Source organism: Carassius gibelio, chromosome A18 (assembly GCF_023724105.1).
Source record: "Carassius gibelio isolate Cgi1373 ecotype wild population from Czech Republic chromosome A18, carGib1.2-hapl.c, whole genome shotgun sequence".
Taxonomy (NCBI): Eukaryota; Metazoa; Chordata; class Actinopteri; order Cypriniformes; family Cyprinidae; genus Carassius; species Carassius gibelio.
Genome location: NC_068388.1, coordinates 19,304,086 through 19,324,707, shown reverse-complemented (window position 1 = coordinate 19,324,707; position 20,622 = coordinate 19,304,086). Strand labels below are relative to the sequence as shown.

General features: G+C 36.1%; 1 protein-coding gene across 5 annotated transcripts in view; it reads left to right on the top strand.

Moving 5' to 3' along the window:
- The window catches only part of LOC127934320 (dmX-like protein 2), a 68,062-nt gene that overhangs the window by 4,949 nt on the left and 42,491 nt on the right, over positions 1-20,622 (top strand). For all 5 annotated transcript variants that reach the window (XM_052531619.1, XM_052531623.1, XM_052531621.1 and 2 more), the window contains exons 2-9: positions 6,740-6,865; positions 8,595-8,666; positions 11,615-11,693; positions 11,797-11,944; positions 14,206-14,272; positions 16,052-16,224; positions 16,930-17,107; positions 18,651-18,825. In XM_052531619.1, the coding sequence (XP_052387579.1) occupies positions 6,740-6,865; positions 8,595-8,666; positions 11,615-11,693; positions 11,797-11,944; positions 14,206-14,272; positions 16,052-16,224; positions 16,930-17,107; positions 18,651-18,825 (1,018 nt within the window). The remainder of the gene's footprint in view (positions 1-6,739; positions 6,866-8,594; positions 8,667-11,614; positions 11,694-11,796; positions 11,945-14,205; positions 14,273-16,051; positions 16,225-16,929; positions 17,108-18,650; positions 18,826-20,622) is intronic.

Sequence of the window (20,622 nt, the reverse complement as noted above, 5' to 3'; positions counted from 1 at the left end):
TACCATAATTTTACCTGTGTGAATTGTACTAAAATAACGTTGCCTTATCTTCTCTGAAAAGCGCACATTCAGCTGACATAAACCAAAATTTAAATAAACTAACAAATCTAATCCAGTGATTAAATGTTTTCTGTGTTGACACAAATCTTGTGCGATGTCCTAACTCCGGGATAAACACACGAGCTGTCACTTCTTCAGTGGAAAATAAATGAAGTTTTTTGAGGAAAACATTTCCTCTTTTTTCTTTGTATAATGGACTCGGTTGCTATTGTTTCCTCAGAAAGCTTAATTTCTTTTCCACTGAAGAAAGAAAGACATGGACATTTTGGAAGGCATTGGGGTGAGTAAATTATAAGGAAATTTTCATTTTGAGGTGAACAAATTCTTTTAAGTTTAAAATAAAAATATTTAAATGTAATATATTTTTCTCCTGGTCCTTATTTTAAATAGGTCATAAAAATATCAATAATTATCGATATCGACCGATATGAAACACTTATATCGTGATACAGCTGACATTGTATCTCTTGCAGCTACAGCAAGAAAACCGTAATGGCGGACTGCTTCTTTTCACTGGTCTCTATGCTAATAGGGTTAGAGATTGTCACGAATGGGCAGGACTTTCCCTAGTATGATATATATATATATATATATATATATATATATATATATATATATATATACAGTCTTGTTCAAAATAATAGCAGTACAATGTGACTAACCAGAATAATCAAGGTTTTTCGTATATTTTTTTTATTGCTACGTGGCAAACAAGTTACCAGTAGGTTCAGTAGATTGTCAGAAAACAAACAAGACCCAGCATTCATGATATGCACGCTCTTAAGGCTGTGCAATTGGGCAATTAGTTGAATTAGTTGAAAGGGGTGTGTTCAAAAAAATAGCAGTGTGGCATTCAATCACTGAGGTCATCAATTTTGTGAAGAAACAGGTGTGAATCAGGTGGCCCCTATTTAAGGATGAAGCCAACACTTGTTGAACATGCATTTGAAAGCTGAGGAAAATGGGTCGTTCAAGACATTGTTCAGAAGAACAGCGTACTTTGATTAAAAAGTTGATTAGAGAGGGGAAAACCTATAAAGAGGTGCAAAAAATGATAGGCTGTTCAGCTAAAATGATCTCCAATGCCTTAAAATGGAGAGCAAAACCAGAGAGACGTGGAAGAAAACGGAAGACAACCATCAAAATGGATAGAAGAATAACCGGAATGGCAAAGGCTCAGCCAATGATCACCTCCAGGATGATCAAAGACAGTCTGGAGTTACCTGTAAGTACTGTGACAGTTAGAAGACGTCTGTGTGAAGCTAATCTATTTTCAAGAATCCCCCGCAAAGTCCCTCTGTTAAAAAAAAGGCATGTGCAGAAGAGGTTACAATTTGCCAAAGAACACATCAACTGGCCTAAAGAGAAATGGAGGAACATTTTGTGGACTGATGAGAGTAAAATTGTTCTTTTTGGGTCCAAGGGCCACAGGCAGTTTGTGAGACGACCCCCAAACTCTGAATTCAAGCCACAGTACACAGTGAAGACAGTGAAGCATGGAGGTGCAAGCATCATGATATGGGCATGTTTCTCCTACTATGGTGTTGGGCCTATTTATCGCATACCAGGGATCATGGATCAGTTTGCATATGTTAAAATACTTGAAGAGGTCATGTTGCCCTATGCTGAAGAGGACATGCCCTTGAAATGGTTGTTACAACAAGACAATGACCCAAAACACACTAGTAAACGGGCAAAGTCTTGGTTCCAAACCAACAAAATTAATGTTATGGAGTGGCCAGCCCAATCTCCAGACCTTAATCCAATTGAGAACTTGTGGGGTGATATCAAAAATGCTGTTTCTGAAGCAAAACCAAGAAATGTGAATGAATTGTGGAATGTTGTTAAAGAATCATGGAGTGGAATAACAGCTGAGAGGTGCCACAAGTTGGTTGACTCCATGCCACACAGATGTCAAGCAGTTTTAAAAAACTGTGGTCATACAACTAAATATTAGTTTAGTGATTCACAGGATTGCTAAATCCCAGAAAAAAAAATGTTTGTACAAAATAGTTTTGAGTTTGAACAGTCAAAGGTAGACACTGCTATTTTTTTGAACACACCCCTTTCAACTAATTGCCCAATTGCACAGCCTTAAGAGCGTGCATATCATGAATGCTGGGTCTTGTTTGTTTTCTGACAATCTACTGAACCTACTGGTAACTTGTTTGCCACGTAGCAATAAAAAATATACTAAAAACCTTGATTATTCTGGTTAGTCACATTGTACTGCTATTATTTTGAACAAGACTGTATATATATATATATATATATATATATATATATTAGGGGTGTAACGGTTCACAAAATTCACGGTTCGGTTCGATACGATTCACTGGTGTCACGGTTCGGTTCGGTAGGTTTTAGATACAGCAAAAAGAAAAAATTGGCAGAAATTTTTTTTTATTTTCACAATATAATTAATTAGTCCAACGAACCGTTCGGTACATAATGCGTACCGCGTACCGAACTGAAAGCCTCGTACCGAATGGTTCAATACGAATTCGCGTATCGTTACACCCCTAATATATATATATATATATATATGGAGATTTATGGAACTGCTCCTTTGGAGAGACTGTTTATGATTTATTGGGATAATAAAAAAACGAGTGGTTGGATATTTACCGTTATAGACTGGTTGTTTTCACACACTGCGGCCACTTAATTGTGTTAAAACACTTTATAAAAGTGATTTTTGCATAATAGGTCACCTTTAAAGGTACATACCAGAATATTTTCAATGCAATGTTAATGTACGGCATCTATGGCTTGCTATTGATTTACTTAAGATAAAGTTGCAGGTAATTTAGATTTGTGTCTCAGTTCTATATAAACAAATTAGAAATGTTTTTACACGAATACATATGCAATGGAAGGCATGTACTGTATATCAGATGAAGGTTTCTGCTGTCATACTGTATTGAAAGTGTAGAAAAAGTATGCCCGGTTAGTTAGATATTTTGTTTGGAGTGCATAACCAGAAAGCAGTCCCATCACAAAATGAGTTAGTGCTAGTTTATCTGCTCTTGTTTGTAGACTGATGAGCTATCTGAGCTCAGTATAGGGTGTACTAAAGCTGATACTTTACAAATGAAGGTCATTTAGTATTTAAACAGTGCTGGTAATGTTTGTCAGTAGCTGCTTAACGGACTGTAGAACAGCCCTTTATGAGCTTAAACCATTCGGTGGGACTAGTCTTGATCTCTGAAGGGTATTACAATCACTGCACACATGTCGGATCATGAATGCTGACAGCAACGCAGAGCAGATTTGGGCAGGATGAGTTGAGTTGTCTTCTCCCAGAGGATCATGTTCTCTGAAATTGTTGAATGATGTCTTGTTTTAGTCGTGTTCTGTCTCACAGTGCAGAGGGACATGAATGATAGTCTACTGCACTCAACACACTAGGGCTGTGTATCACCAGCTTGTTTTCCACCGCCATATTTATCAAGGTGCGATCATTTGTATGATGAGATTGGGACATATGAATGTTTCATGAATCACACGTGAACTTTGCCGTACATTGATTTGTGCCTATGGATCTGCAGTCATTTCTACTTTAGTTTGATGATTGAAGCCAATTGTCTGGAATAATACAGGTACACATATTTGTTACTAGTGGTTGACCGATATTGTTTTTTTTTTTGACAGCTGATGCCGCTATCTTGGAAACCAGGGAAGCCGATAGCCGATATAATTTGTTCAAATAATTATAAAAAAATAAAATGAAAGAAGAAATAAATCATTTGACAATGTATTAAGAGTGGTCGTGAACACTACAAGGACTCCGTGGCACATACTAAGACAGACAGGGTATAAATACACAGGGAATTGACAAACGCTAATGGGGAATGGGCTGAGTGCAATGATTAATGATTAGTGACAGCTGAGTGCAATGAGAAGACAGAGATCGTGGGGAATGTGATTCAGGACGTGACAGACACCGTGGGGAAGGAGGACATCTAGTGGTTACCCAGGGAACACAAACCAGACACTGACAAATATAGTGAGCATGTTTTGGGAACATTTTGAATAAAACAGGAAAAAACAAATAAAAGCGATCCATGTGTCATAAAGATCTATTTTGACTGTGTTGTGTCACATGACAAGCATGACGCGGCGCCGTGGAAACAATAAGCGATACATTCTAAAATAAAGGTCGTCTATAAAAACTCATGCCAGGGGCTCAGCTAGAATATTTTAAACTCAAGTGTGAAATTAATAGCTTTAATTTATATTTTATTCAGGAAAAGAAAACTCAAGTGTTTTTAAAATTTTAATAACAGTATCTGTACCTGAAATTTGGTTCAGTTGTATTTATTTATGCTATTAATTTATTTGTTTGTTCCTATTTTATTACTGACTCTTTACTTGTCTTTAACACTTTAATAAGTTACATTTATATTAATCTAGTTGCTTTTGCTGTGTTTTTTTTTTTTCTTATTGGAATCTAAACTAGGAATCGATAAGAATCGGAATCGATAAGCAGAATCAGAATCAGTAAAATTCAAATGATGCCCAACCCTACAACCTATTGTGTATTGGACGTGAATATATTTCGAACTACAAACATGAATAAGAAGTTTTTAAAAACTTCAAACACTGAGGATATAAAAGACTGAAAGTTCAGCAGAGATGTTTAGACAAAGGGGTTTGCATGATTAATGATTAGTATTTAAAGCTGCAGTAGGTAACTTTTGTAAAAATATATTTTTTACATATGAATTAAACCTGTCATTATGTCCTGACAGTAGAATATGAGACAGATAATCTGTGAAAAAAATCAAGCTCCTCTGGCTCCTCCCAGTGGTCCTATTGCCATTTGCAGAAATACATCACTTCCGTTAAGAAACAACCAATCAGAGCTGCGGTCTGTAACTTTGTTTGTGTTCAAAATGTAGAAAAATTTATATAATAAGCGAGTACACCATGAATCCATTTTTCAAAACCGTGTTTTTAACTTGTCCTGAATCACTAGGGTGCACCGATAATAAGTGTTTATATTCTGACTATTTTAGATTGCTTCGGGGATACCGCGGCGGAGTAACCCAGTACCTTTGTGATTCTTCATAGACATAAACAGAGAGAAGTAGTTCCGGCTACGATGTTCTTCCGCAAGATGCAAGCAGTTCTGTTTATTAACTGCTAGAGCGTCAAATGTTACCGACTGCAGCTTTAACATGCTGAAAAAAATATTTCTTTATTCTTATCCGCATTATATTTCATCTGCAGCAATTTCTATGAAGATGCGTTTCGTTATTAACTTTTAAACATCATTATGCAAACATCAGGTGAGTTATTGGCATATAAAACTCAAGTGGTAGATCAACATTCCTCTTCGTTTCTCTCTAATACGATGGGAAAATAAATAAAACAAAATGCAAAGGATGTTAACTGTGACATGTTGATTGGTATATAGGGCAATTTAAACCGTGTTGGGATGCTTGTAACTAAGCAACAGAGTGCAATTAAAGACTGTTATGAAGAAGTAGTATGTCCCAAATGTTGCCCACTTTTCTGTTACTGTACACACACACACGTAAATAGATTTGAGGGAATAGTATAAGCAGACAAAATTGGATGCAGAAGTTGTCACATTAGACGTAGAATGACTGCATTGCCTTATGGGTCACACACTAATCAGGGTAGTGTGCACTGTACATTTTGACATTTGTAGCAGATCATAGAGATATTTTATGTATAGAACAATTCCTACATTTTTGCAATAACATTATGAGAGTAGTGTTGTGCTAATCCAAACATGATAAAAAATGCTAAACTGAGCATGTGCAGTAGATCAGTGCCATGAGAAAATGTAACCCAGAAAAAAAAGGATGCATCAGTAAGTATATTTAGCTCAGCAAATGTGCACATCTGTTTAGAGTCGAACACTGTGTGTGAATGTTTACTTCCCTACTCTATGCAGAGCATTACAATCTTGTTGCTGTTGCATAACTCTCTAATTTTGTATTTTTACCACAACAAGGTAAATTGTCTTTTTTTTTTCTTTTTTTGAATGATTCCCAGTAGGGCATTCAGAAGTTTAGGGTTGGTATGTTTTTTTTTTTAAGAAGTATTTTATGGTCATCAAGATTGTTTTAATTTAATCTAGTAATAGTAAAATTAGTACTAGTAATATTGTAAAGTTTTCTATTTTAATATATGTATAATTTTTAATGTAATTTATTCCTGTGATTCATGTTTGTTTTTTCTGAAGAAAGAAACATAAATTTTCACTGTCATTATTTTTTCTTCAGAATTCTTTGATGAACAGAAAAATAATTTGTGTGTGTGTGAAATTATCCAAAAACTCATTTTACATTTACAAACTCATCATACATTTAATACATCCTTACTGAATAAAATGGTAAAGAAAACTAAAAAACAGATCTCGGTCGAAAAATATGTCTGTTCTCCCATTATGAAAGATAATCAGTACTGTTCATGCAAAAGTCTGCATACAATTATATACTCATTTATAGTCATGTCAATCTTAAATTGTTGGTACAATCTTATAGTAATTCACAGAATAAATAATGTGTACATTTAAGTAAATCATATTGAGTAAATTTAATTGCATACATGTAGAAGCATAATCTGAATGATTGATAAATGTTGAATTTCTTGTTGAAGAATTTTAACTGAGACTTTAATAAAGTGATTTCTTTTTCTTTAGGCCTATGGCTCAGGCTGTGATATCGTGATCCTTGCAAGTGATTTTGAGTGTGTTCAAATTATTCCTGGAGCTCAGAATGGAAACATCCAGGTGGGCTGTGTGGAGTGCTCTCAGCAGCTCGGCCGGGTAAGACTATACTACACTTTGTACATTTACATGAATGCTTATAGCAGACCTTTAATACAAAGCACTGAACAAATGAGGAATACTATGAAAAAATGTGCACAAACTACTAGCTACTACTAAATATTGTAGAAACATAATTTTCTGTAAAGTTGCTTTGTAACGATTTATTTTGTAAAAAGCGCTATACAAATAAACTTGAATTGAATTGAATTGAATTGAACTATAAAAAAACAATCCATACTAGTGAAACGGCAACATGAGCTATGTTGCAATATAATGTTTATATATATAGTTTACTATTCTGACATAGACTGACTTATGGGCATTTATTGAAGGGCAAAGAACTACCAAAATGTCAATAGCTGCTTTTACATGGACTCTACTAATCCGATCGTAATAGGACTAGAAACACAAACAGAATAAAAAATGTAAACATGTCAATCGGATTGAATTGGCCAGATCCGACAATTTTTTTTTATCGGATTGTAAGGGGGGGTTTATCCCTTTATTTAATCCGAGCGAGAGAACATGTAAACACTTGATCGGATTGAATTGATTGATCAACAAATGACTAGTTTTGAGTGCGGGAAGGTGCACTTTTAATATATATATATATATACATATATAAATTCAATCGGTTCACTCCGAGCAGAATCAATATTTTAACCTCTCTCATTCGGCAGAAAATCCAAAAGTTTCCATGTTCCCGAGTGAACCGATTGAATTTATATAAGTATATATATATTTATATATATATATATATATATATACGCGTAGTGTATTTAAACCATGCAGCAAACTGATAATTTACTGAAAATAAATAAATGACTTTTTAAACAATTTAATTGATAATTAATCGGTCAAAATTAGCTGATACAGTTTGATGCATTTGTGCGCACTCAGAAACCGGTGACTGTTAACTAATCAGCAGAGCTTGTACGAGCTTTTGAAATTGTTTGTCCATTGAATTGGGTTGTGTATCTATCTGTGCATGATGGTGTCCAGTGCCTCTGGCGAGGGGAGCTTCTCAAAGTTGGGAATAATCAAAAGAGAGCCGCGGTCCTCAGTTGGGCAGGAAAGGCTAAGCATGCTGGCGCTTGAGTGTCGAAAATGCACATGCACCAACCCCCGAGAAAAAATAGGCCCTTTTTGCGCTGCAGCATCAGGCCCAATTTGGTCTTAATCCGGCCCTAAAGGCGGTGCATTGCCATTGAAACTTGCCCATGATGAGTTCACAGCCGAGCGGTCATTTCACTCAATGGCTTCAGCGTTACATTTGCATAGTACTGCTGGAATTCGTGATTGGTTGACAGCTCATTTCAAATATTAAATGGAATGATAAAATAAAGTTATTAACCGGCTAATGGCCATTTCAAATGTTCGATTCTGTTCGGAACTATAACATTTTATTTTATTTCGTTTCTGGTTCTGTTCCTGTCAAAATTTTGTTCGTTTACGGTTTTTGTTTCCGTTCCTTGAACCGGTTCAGAGCCCTGAAATGTAGCAAAACATATAAAATATATTTCTGTTGCAGCCACATTCTAGACACTGGCATCAGTCACTGATTAGACATCATGTGCTTGTGGATCTGATAAGCTACAACTCCTGACAAACATGGATAGATATGAGCATGTATATCCAGTTATCTTATTTCTCTTTGCTAATGGTGGAACTGCAATTTTATAGTTGTTCATTTTAAATATTTTGTAAATAATTATTTCTTTTTTAGATTGCTGCGTCTTATGGAAATACCGTTTGCATTTTTGAACCAATTGCTTCCAACCCAAACAAACGTCACAAGGTGAGTTTTGCACTGGAGGACAGTGGATCTTCGATCTGAAAGACAATAATAATAATGATTACTATGGTCGTTTTGACATCTTTAGTAATTTACCCATATATATATATATATAGTCGCCGTGATTTTGCCAAGTAAGACATGTTCCTGGATCAGCATCTTTTGATGATCCTGGATCAACATTGTTGTCCAAAAATATAGACTTAACCCAATCCCTACCCCTAAACCTAACCCTACTCATAATTTATTCCTAAAATCAGTGGGAAATGATAGCTAATTAACAAGAGTATAGAAGCACCTAGCTTCTAATTTTCTGAAACATTATATCGCACTTCTGATTGGTTGATTGGAATGTTGTTCCAGGATTAACAAGGATGATGATCCAGGAACATGTTGTACTTGGTGAAATCACATTCACCATATATATATATATATATATATATATATATATATATATATATATATTAGGGGTGTAACGGTTCACAAAATTCACGGTTCGGTTCGATACGATACACTGATGTCACGGTTCGGTTCGGTTCGGTTCGATACGTTTTAGATACAGCAAAATGTAAAAACATCTCAACTTTTCAGAATGCCGCAAGCGCACCGCGGGTCATGTGACAAGAACCAACCAATCAGCTTCATCCTTTCCCGTAACAACGTTGAGAGCTCAGCCAAGATGAAGGATCAGCTGATCATAGTTGTATATGGATTGCAATTTTGAAATAAATTTACTGCAACCGATTTTTAGAGCTGCAAATCCATTTATCCTTCGCTGAAATTTCCGCGTCTCATGGAGAGAGCACGTCATTGTTGCTTAGCAAAGACAGACGCCTCAGGAGAAAGACGCGCTTAGCGTTTTCCATGCGTTTTTAGGCACGATATGTGAACGGCCCCTAAGGCGCTCGCTCACTCAGCACGCGCTGAAGGCTCGTTGCAAAATGTCGAATGCCTTTAACAGACCAGAAATATAAGATCCTAAAATAACCAACAGGTCTGGTGTTTGGGTTGGATTCCCTGTAAGCAGTGTCTAAATGCTGCAGGGATAGTTTGCTGCGTGCATGTTTCTCCTTTTTTTCGTCTTTTCCCAGATAGTACTGACGCATATATCCCAGATAATTTTTTTTTTTTTTTATTCCCGCTGGTGTACCCTGTCATGTTGCAGATGCGACATACCGTTGTTTTTTTATCCACCACTCTCTTGCCATCACCATTATAGCTTAAAGGGAATCCAAAGTGCACCCAAACACCAGACCTGTTGGTTATTGGGGGATCTTCTCATTTCTAGTCTGTTAAACGCATTGGCTATTTTGCAACGAGCCTTCAGCGTGTACTGAGTGAGCGAGCGCCTGCTGAGTAGCCTAACATAAACATATAAGATGGTGTTTTTTTCTTCTTCGGGAGTGTCAGGGGCGTTGCCTGTTACGTTGTTTGGGTTATTGGGCTACCTTGTTGAACGCATATCATTATATTTCTCTCTCTCTCTTTTTTTTTTTTTCAAATATAATTAATTACTCCAACGAACCGTTCGGTATACATAATGCGTACCGCGTACCGAACCGAAAGCGTCGTACCGAACGGTTCAATACGAATACGCGTATCGTTACACCCCTAATATATATATATATATATGCAGTAGGCCTGTATTTTCGTGAAAACACTTATCTGAATCTGAATAGTCACGTTTTTATCAAAAACTCTTTATTAATTATACTTTTCTCTCCGGCATGCAGTATTTGGCTGCAAAAAAAAAGAAAAAAAACTGCTGATTATCACTTTCGAGTCCATGAGTTCAGCTACCAATGGTATGAGAGGAGCAGCTTTCACTCTCAACCAAACTAACATTACTAGCCAATCAGAATGTTTTGCTCTTATAAACATGAGATGCTGTGTTCACACCAAACGCGAATAGAGCGTCTGGCGCGAATTATTTCAATGTAAAAAGTCAATGAAAAGGCACGTTTACGCGTGGCTGGAGGTCTCACGGAAGACGAGAATTCGCACAGTTTCACACAGAACGCGCGAATGAAGCGCGAATCGAGCGTTCTGTGCGAAACGCGCGTTAAGAAACATTCCGTTATACCCCAAACAAATTATATTTTATCTTGAACCACTTAAGAGACATCAGAGCCAGTGGCAAATGTCAGAAGGTCTAGCTGAGGTGAGGCTGCTCTCGGCGGATACATGATGACGGAGCTCCTGCTGATCGCATGGAGCTCATCTCCGAAATTGGTGAAACACATTTTTTAAATAGATGCTGTCTTTATAAATAAACCGCATATTTGAGTTTAAAACAACTACATTCTTGCCTGAAATTCTTTTAAAACTACATTTCATGACACGATAACAGTAAAATTTTGAAAATTAAAATAATTTAGAATTTTCAGTTGAAAATGCTGCGTGAACTCAGCTGGCAGAAGTTCCTCATGACACGAATTTGCGTCTGTTGTGAAGTTAATTTCACGCGCAAATGAAGCAAATTATCTCAAAATGTTCAAGCGGCAAACTAGACGGGGTAGACGTGAATTTGACGCTCTATTCACATTTGGTGTGAACACAGCATAATAGTATCCAGTGGCAGAGTCGCAGCCCTGATGCGCAATGGTCAAAAATGTCCATCTAGCACATATTTACATAGAGAAACTAATTACAAAGCAGAGGAGCTTTGTAAAGAGCTCAGATTAATCATGTCATCTCCATAAAAACGGGATTTTATTCATGAAAAAGAAAATCAGTTTGAATAAAGAAAGCAATAACTTTGCCATAGTATCCTTTCAAATGTTAAAGTTGCCACAGTCATTGCTGCCCCGCCCCTGGAAAAAGTTCAGGCTCAGGATTTTTTTTTGTTTTAACCCCTGTCTTAAGAATTAGTTATCACTGATGTAATTTAATTATTTAGTGTAAAAATATTTATTTGAATTATTTTCTTTTCTTTCTTTTTTTTTATGAAGCAACTGAATTACCAATGGCAGAAGACTGGTCAGTTCTTCCTCAGTGCTATAACCTACAATCTGGCCTGGGACCCTCAAGGTTTGTTTGAACTATACACTTTGTCAGTGAATGAACTAACTATTATCACGAGACAGTGGAGCCAAATTTTGTTATGAATTAATTACATCTGATTGTCATGTAGGCAATCGTATCTTGGCAGCGACTGAGTGTTTGCAGCTGTGGGCTCCTCCGAGCAGTGACACTCTGATAGAGGAAGAGGACAGTCAGCTGAATGATGACAGAGCTAATGAGCTCATTCTCAACGACTGGAAATGTATCTGGCAGTGCAAGTGAGTGCAGCTCAAGATCTTAACCAAACTTCTGTCTGCGTACTAAATATTTTATGTCGCTTGTCTGATTTCCTGAATGGTAAACACATTTGATGAATGTTATTATTTTAAAGGGTCATATAATAGAAAAATTATTCTTTTACCCTGCTTAAATAAGAACTTTATGTGGTACCTAGGCATATTTTAGCCCAGGATTTTCTCAGGATAGAGTTCAGAAGTATTGTTACTTATTTCTTATTTCGGAGAGGTTAGCCATTCATAGCAGCTTATTTGTGTGTGTGTGTGCTTAATTTTAGATTATTAATATGCATTGCTAAGAATTCATTTGGACAACTTCAAAGCTGTTTTCTCACTATTTAGATTTTTTTGCACCCTCAGATTCCAGATTTTCTAGTAGTTGTATCCCGGCCAAACATTGTCCGATCATAATATACCATACATCAATGGAAATCCTATTTATTCAGCTTTCACTCATGACATCTTTTTCATCATGATATATTAAATACAGCTTAATTGTGCACCATCTGTGGGAACCTAGCTTAGTTAAATATACCCTTCATTACGCAACAAATAAATGAAGGTGCCGGTGTGCTGGTTTCCTTTGCACTGAAATAATAACGAAGACCTGAAAAATTACCGAAGACTCAGACACTCTGTAATTTTCTTACAGTCTAGTTGAACTGTCCTGATATCATTAATTTTGATGTCTTAAATGTATTTATAACAAACTGATCAAAATTTCAACTAATTCTTAATTATGATTTCAAGAGGTCTTAAATTTGGTGACGGAAAAACAAGAATTACATTATAGCCGAATGTGACGATTAGATTTCAAAGTCATACAGCTGCTGCATTTTACAGTCGTTACCATGGAAACTACTATATTTTGCCGCTCCTAAAGCACAGGGGAATAATTCAGTTTTTCATTAAGCCCATCTGCTGTTTTTGTGCAGACTAGGGCTGAAACGATTCCTTGAGTAACTCGAGTAACTGTATTAGGATTAGGCCTGTGCAAAAAAAATCGAATGCGATTTTCATATACATCTCATCAGTAAAGACGCTCCTGTAATTAGTAGTATATTTCCAGCACGTGCGTTCAGGTCAGGGTTGCCAGGTTTTCACAACAAATCCTGCCCAGTTGCTTCTCAAAACTAGTCCAAAACTAGCCCAAGCGCGTTACTAGGAAGTTCCCCCCAAAATTGCTTCCCGGGGTTAAAATATAAGTTTTTTTGGCAGGGTTGCCTTGGTAAAATGTGCATTTTAGGGGCTAAATATCACGTTATTGGTATCGTCGCTTAAACCCACGGACATTGGGAACCACAGACTTGGGAACACTGGTTGGCATTCACTACACAGAGCCGTAATTCACTGACAATCTACACAAAACCATTTTTAAAATCGCAGCCGATTCTTTGTGGACTTTAAAAGCGATTTTGTGTTAGTTGTCGGTAGACTACGCCTCTGTGTAGTAAGTGCCGCTCCACATGAACCAGTGTTGCCAAGTCCGCGGTTGTTTTTCATGTCCACGGTTTGAAGCAACCCCAATACCAATAACGTGATATTTATCCCCTCAAATGTGAATTTTCCCAAGGCAACCCTGCCAAAAAAACGTATAAATAAAGCCATTTTTCTCGGGGACCCTCCTGGAAACGCTAGTTTTGAACTAGTTTTGAGAAGCAACTGGGCAGGATTTGTTGTGAAAACCTGGCAACCCTGATCTGAATGCACATGCTGGAAATATACTACTAATTACAGGAGCGTCTTTACTGATGAGCTGTGCATGAAAATCGCATTCGTTTTTTTTTCACAGCCCTAATGAGGATCCACACTAACTCAGCTTAACTGCAGTGTGCCTTTTAAAGTGGGATGGATTTTAGTGTTCATTATGTGGCTACTGTTATCTAAGAGTTTGAGCAAATATTATTTTTTTATGTGTGGTCATAGTTGGTGATCTTTGAGTGAATAGATATTACTGTAAGAGAGAGTTTAGTAAATGGTCAGGTAACATAAAATTCAGAATGTTGGTGCCTAGACGGCTTGACTGAAATTATAAAAGTTATTAATAATTATTTTTATATATATATATTTTTTAAGACTAGTACAATTAGAGTAGATCTTTAAAAGTGAAAACCTGAACATTTTATGAAGGTGTAATGTGGGTCTTTAAAACATGCACCCTTTATAAAACATACTTCACTACGTGCACAGAAATTTACCTGCTTGTGTGTTTAAATTTCTCTGCTTTGTGTTTTTTGTGTCAGAACTGCTGCTGCTGTTCACATCACTCAGTGGTCTCCAGACGGGGAATACTTTGCCACAGCTGGAAAGGTACCACACAAAACATGTTTTATATTATGTAGGATCCTTGGTGGACATAAGTTGTTCTTAAATTATGCTAATTATAAAGACTACATACTAGACCTATTCCTTTAAGAAACCTTTATCACTGTGAGGTGTAAAGTAAGACATTGTTTGGTTCCTATTTGAACGTTGATGCTGTATTTGGGAACCTAATGGATATGAGTAACAAGGTAAGCTATGGCTTCAAAGTAGTTAAATCATATCCTTTTAAACTAGTAGTTAGCTACTGTACAGTCTATTAGCCTAGCTAAATATATTTAAGCATTTTAAGGGGGTAATGTCTTTATCCTATAAAATGTTTTTTAGACTGAAGACAATATAAAACTATGAAACACCATTAAAGGGGTCATGAACTGGCTTTTTTATTACTTTATAATGTTGTCTGAGGTATACTTATGATGTTTGCATGATTTTTATATTCAAAAGCATCGAAAGGAATAAGTAATATGCTATTTTCTACCCGGGTTTCGAGGCCGGCTCTAGAAATGCTAGTTTTATATGGACATGCTGCATTGAAGACTTGGAAGTAAATGCCCACTGTCATGATTGGATAACAGTTGTAACTGACTTTCTGTGTGTCTGTTTAACAATCTTCGTCTTTCATAGGAGCCTTCTGTGACTTTGGTTAGACGCGTACACATAATCAGGACATATCAAGCAATCTCTATCAAAGCTATAGTTGTGTCAGGGTTTCTGCAGGGTCTTAAAGCCATAAAAAAAATTATTTAGTTGTATCAAAAATAAGGCCTTAAAAAGTCTTAAATTGTACAAAAAAGTTTTAATTATGATTTCATAAGAGATATAAATTTGGGGATGGAAAGATAATAAATTGTGATATGGCTGAATGTGATTATTACAATTCAAAAGGCTAACATTATGATTTCATTAAATAAACACGAGCGCTGCATGTTCAAAGTCCACTGCTGCGCAGCTTTGTGTTCTGCTGTTACTGGGGAAAGTTAGTTTTCTACTAAACGCTCCACAAGCTGGTGAAGAATGAATAAGCATTTTTAATGCTTTTAAAACTGTTGTTTTGCAAAAAATCCACCCATGTTTTTACCCTGCAAACACTTAGAGCTTTAAATAGAGCTTCAAATGTGAACTGGTGGATCAATAAGAAGACAATGCCATATACAAATCTAAACATAGGGGTGTGCGATATGCATGGTCTGCGATAATATCTTAATTGTTGTTTTAATGATGTGCGATTTGATATGAGTATTTCGTGAAAAACTCAAAACACACCTACAGAGTGCACCCAAACATTGGGTGATGACATCTAGTAGGTTTGAGTAGTGCGCATGCACATTTAGAATGCGTTCACTACATGAATCAGTCCATTAAAATTTATTTAGAATTATCCCAATTTAAGATATGGGTCAGAAAATGTATATATTTATATCATTTCATATAGTTAATAACACACAAAGAATGAGTGTTTTTTTTTTTTTTTTAAGCATGATTACAAATGTGATATTGATTTCATACAAAATTCAATGAACAATTAGTTAATAATAAGAAACGTTTTAGACATATTTCCTGTTTTTGCTCTATTTCTCCAACGACAAACAGCCACTGCACAGTTTTGCGTCTCTGAGCAACAGTACGCTGTTTTGATCCTGAATGAATCAACAGTTGAAATGAAATCGGTCCAATCGCAATAACTCACTTATTAACAGTGACTGCCATTGCTGGTTTTAATTCCACAGTGGCACAACCATTTCTCTCCCTCTCTGTCTCTCTCAGGATGACTGCCTGTTGAAGGTGTGGTATCCCACCACAGGATGGAAGTCTGCAGTGGTGATGCCAGACGTGACTGATAAAAAGATCCCAGCGGTTCATTTCTCATTTGTGTATCTGGCACATCCGCGTATGGTCACAGGCTTCTCCTGGAGGAAGACCAGTAAATATATGCCCAAGTATGTCAAACACATCCACAGACTCTTTCACTCATACTAGGGTGAGTGGTATGACAGAATGTACCATGCGGTAGTAGCAGTATGTCAAATAGTGGATACACTGCTAAACCTTTTGTACCATTTGGTACATATATGTGCATGGGGCTAGAATTCAACAGATGTGCAGTCACAGCTGTGCATGTATTGACTATTTTGCATTGACTTCAAAGGTGGTTCATTCAGTCAGTATTTAAATATTAATTTTGTTTATTAACTCACCTGCCACATAATGTTAATCTGTTTTTGTACTGATGCCAGACTGATAATTTGTAAAAAAAAAAAAAAAAAAAATTAATCCATCAAAAAGAGAAGAAAAAAATATAAATTATGTTTGAAATATTTAATTAATAAAAATAATTATGAATTTTAATTATATATAAAAAAAATTCTAAGAAATGCAGCCTTGCTGAGCATAGGATAAAATCTTACTTATTCTAAACTTTTGAACAGAAGTGCATATATCAATTAAAATTGAAAAAATGTGTTGCTTCGTTTCAAAAGATTTGAGTCGAGACTTCAGTGAGTCAGCTATTATCTTCATCTCATTCCATTGTCTTTTGTTGAAGCTCTGTAGATTTAGCAGTGGAGGAAACACAGTCTGACCGCCCACTCTTAACTCACACTGTGAATTCCACCCATGTCTGTGTGTGTTTCTCATTGTCATAGGGGCTCTGTATGTAACGTGTTGCTGACGTCTTGCGCGGATGGCATCTGTCGTCTGTGGAGTGAGACCCTCTTACCTGAGGACAGTCTGTTGGGGGGACAGATCTCGGAGAACAGCACCAGCTTCAGCTCCTCTCTGCCAAACTTTGCTCAGAAAGACAAGATACAGCACGCTCTGGAGGTCAGCATGCAGAAAAACACATGTTCATAAAAAACAGTCTGAAATCGACCATTGTAGCCCTAAATTATTGTAATGTACTTTGCGTATTAGCTGGGTTACTTTTTAAAATGAATTACTCCCTGCAAATGTTGTCTCTGGCGTATGTCTTCCTTTCATATCAGATCATATCTACTTCGATATCGAGGCTAAAATCCTGCTTAAATGCAAATAAATGTCTGTGTTATTAAATTATATTGAAATTGTTGCCAAATGGCAAAGTATTGAATGATTTCTGCACCCGATTTTTTCCTTCTCAGCAGTTGTCATCTTCAGTAGGATGTGTGAAAACTTCATATTAGCAAGCTGTTGCCTAACTTTTGTCTCCATGTAAACCAAAAACTAACAAGCAATGCATTTTGTATAATAACTAAATCATATTTGGTTGAAAATACAAATCATCATGCTTCAAACATGGCACACACACACACACACACACATATATATATATATATACATTTAAACTAGAAGCAGCAAAAAGGTACTACACAAGACATGTATAGAAAAAAAATGTCTGAATATAACCCTTATTTTCAATTTTTTTCTGACACAAATGGAGACAGAATACCGAACCTTAATCAACTTGATTGGAAACTTGACGATAAAAAACACAAGATGCTTCATTAGAGTTGATAGTTAGTGGAGCTTTGTGATTTAGTGATGTTTTCAACTTTAAATTAAAAATTCAATAAATCATAAAAAAAAAAGAAGATGGATAAAACGTATGTTTTGATAATTTTCATTATCAGTATCTCAATTAAAGCAATCACATAGATTTGTACATGGCAGTGTGTTTCAAAATCAGGAAAAACAAACAAAAACAAAACCAGCAGGCTTTGGTTATTTTCCTTAGTTAATCTCAGTAGATCTTAATTTAGAGCAGACATATATAATGCGCATGGGCTTCATTTATTGTAATAGTGCATCTGTTGATTTTTATCCTTGTGTGGATTATTTGGTTATAATGGAAAAACAGAAGCATGCTGAATGGAATCCAATGTGAATTTGAACAGCTCTGTTAAGTAATAAATAATTTATTATAATATTATTTACCCCGTTTGCATCTGCAAGGTGCCTGTTACACATTTTTCCCTGTGTTAACGTCAGTATTTAATGGTTGTTGAGGATGGGCACCGGGCACCCACCGGCAGAAACACAAATCAGTATAAATTGATAACATTTTCATTTTTAGGTCACACATATATATTTTTTTATAAAATCACAGGCTTTAGTTTTTTCAGTTTAGCAATAATGCATGATTGTGTCAAACCTTAAGTGGATTTTTATTAATATTGCATCTTGAACACACACACTCACTCTCACTTGACTCCATGTGCCATCTGTAGACCCATATGGAATCTGCAGTTTCTGCACTGATTTTAAGGGAGGAACTTTAATGCCATATGACAGTGTGTTTTTGGAGCTCCGAGTATAACACTCCATTTCATGTTGGCCTGCTGTATATGTATTGCATTTGTGATGGTAAAAATGGTCTGTCTCCATTTAGTCTATACACCACCTCAAGCACCTGCGAAGGGGCCGCAGAAGATCGTCCGCCCTGGTAGCCCACACAGAGCTGCTGCCCAGCCAGCTGGGGTCCCACGAAACTCACCGTCACATTTCACACCACGCCAATGCCCTCTGCCATTTCCACATCTCTGCCAGCATCAATCCCAACACAGGTGCGCTCACACACACACACACACACACACACACACACTAACTTTTGTTTGTAAACATGGTATACGAGAACTAAGGCTGTGAATCTTGGTCTAGACAGCAAATTCACGATTCATAGTTTTTCGTTTCGACTCGGGAACAATTTTTGCAAATTCAGAACAATTCAGTTCTATTCGATTCACAATTAAATGTGATTCGATTCAATTAACAATTTGTTTCTGCATTCTTTAAGTGCATTCACAGGCTTATTTAAATGCTTTACCTAAATTCTTTAAATGCTTAGTCAGGGGGACAAATTACACAGCAGCCTTTCTGGTTAGAGAACCATAGGTTACAGAAAAAAAGAAAAACTCTTTTGTTCATTGTTAGATGCTAGTTTAATGATGTTATGGCATGACATATGTAGAAATTTATGCAAGCCAAGATTTTTAAAAGACTTAAAAAGTACCATGTATAGACATTTTTTCACACCAGGGGCATAGCCATCATTTCAGAAGTGACAGAAATATCAAATAGCCTACAATAATTTTATGTATGTTTTTTTTTGTTCTCTTATTATTTTCTTATCTTTTATTTTGAATTATTTGAATTATTTGAATTATTATTATTATTATTATTATTATTATCTAATGGCATCAATAAAGCTTACCCGCAATGAAGTGTTGGGACTTCTGTTTGCGGACCCTGATTCTGAAGCGGAATATTTGCATTCAGAAGATGACAGTGATTCTGAAAGTGAAAGTAGAGCCTTACGGCGCACGCGAGGCAGATCTGGCCATGCTGCTCGTAGCAGGAGCAAAGGCAATGTGACACGGGGCATAGCTTTTGAACTAAACAGGTTTTGTCTACTTGTGTTTGGTTGTCATATGAATAATATATATCTGCCTCATACATGGAATCAGAGTGCCTGCTGAATGTAGTAAATTGAAAATCTCTACAGCAAAATCCCAACCGCTACATTCATTCAGTTTGTTTCTACCATTTATTAGTAATGCTTTACACAGTTTATTTACTACTTACTATTTACCTGAGCATTCAGTATTGTGCAATATAGCACACAGAAGGTGAGGGACATTTTGGTGGGAAAGAAGTGCTGCATTTTATCATTTAAACGTGACTTTTTATGAAAATTCTATAATTCAAGATGGCCGCCACCATAAGACGTCATAATATGCAAATTATACAGGAAAATGTAATCCCTACATAAACATCGGGTTATCCTTAATATTTCTATAATTTACAGAAAGTCTTTATCTTTTATCACTTTTAAGATATAGCCTTTTAAAATTAAGATGTCAAAATCGAACGTTTTAGGAAAAAACCTCTGGCTTTAAAGGGTTAAACTTTATAATGATATATGGCACTTCATGCTGACTGCTAAAATAGGTCTGAAAAACAAAGAAAAGTGCAGGTGTGTCAGGCACCCCGAAAATGTTCTAGGTCTTTAAGGGTTAATGGGTTAATATAACTAATGGCAAAATATGTTAGAACTAGGCCTAGCTTCTAACATGCAACATGGTGAGTCAGAGTAAATTGAGGTCAGGATTTTTCGTTCAAAAACCTTCATTAGCCTGTAAATTGAAATGAAAGACCCTTAATAAAACATATTGGAAATTTTATAGTTTAAATGGTTTTCATAATGACGGTTTAATAACCATAACATGCAGTAAGAGCCTTTGTGTAATTTTTTTATTTATTTTTTGATGCATTAGGCTGCAGCCTGTACAGCTGTATCATGTTTTGAAATTAAATTAAATAAAATACATTTTAGATAAATGTTCTAATGATTTTTAAGGATG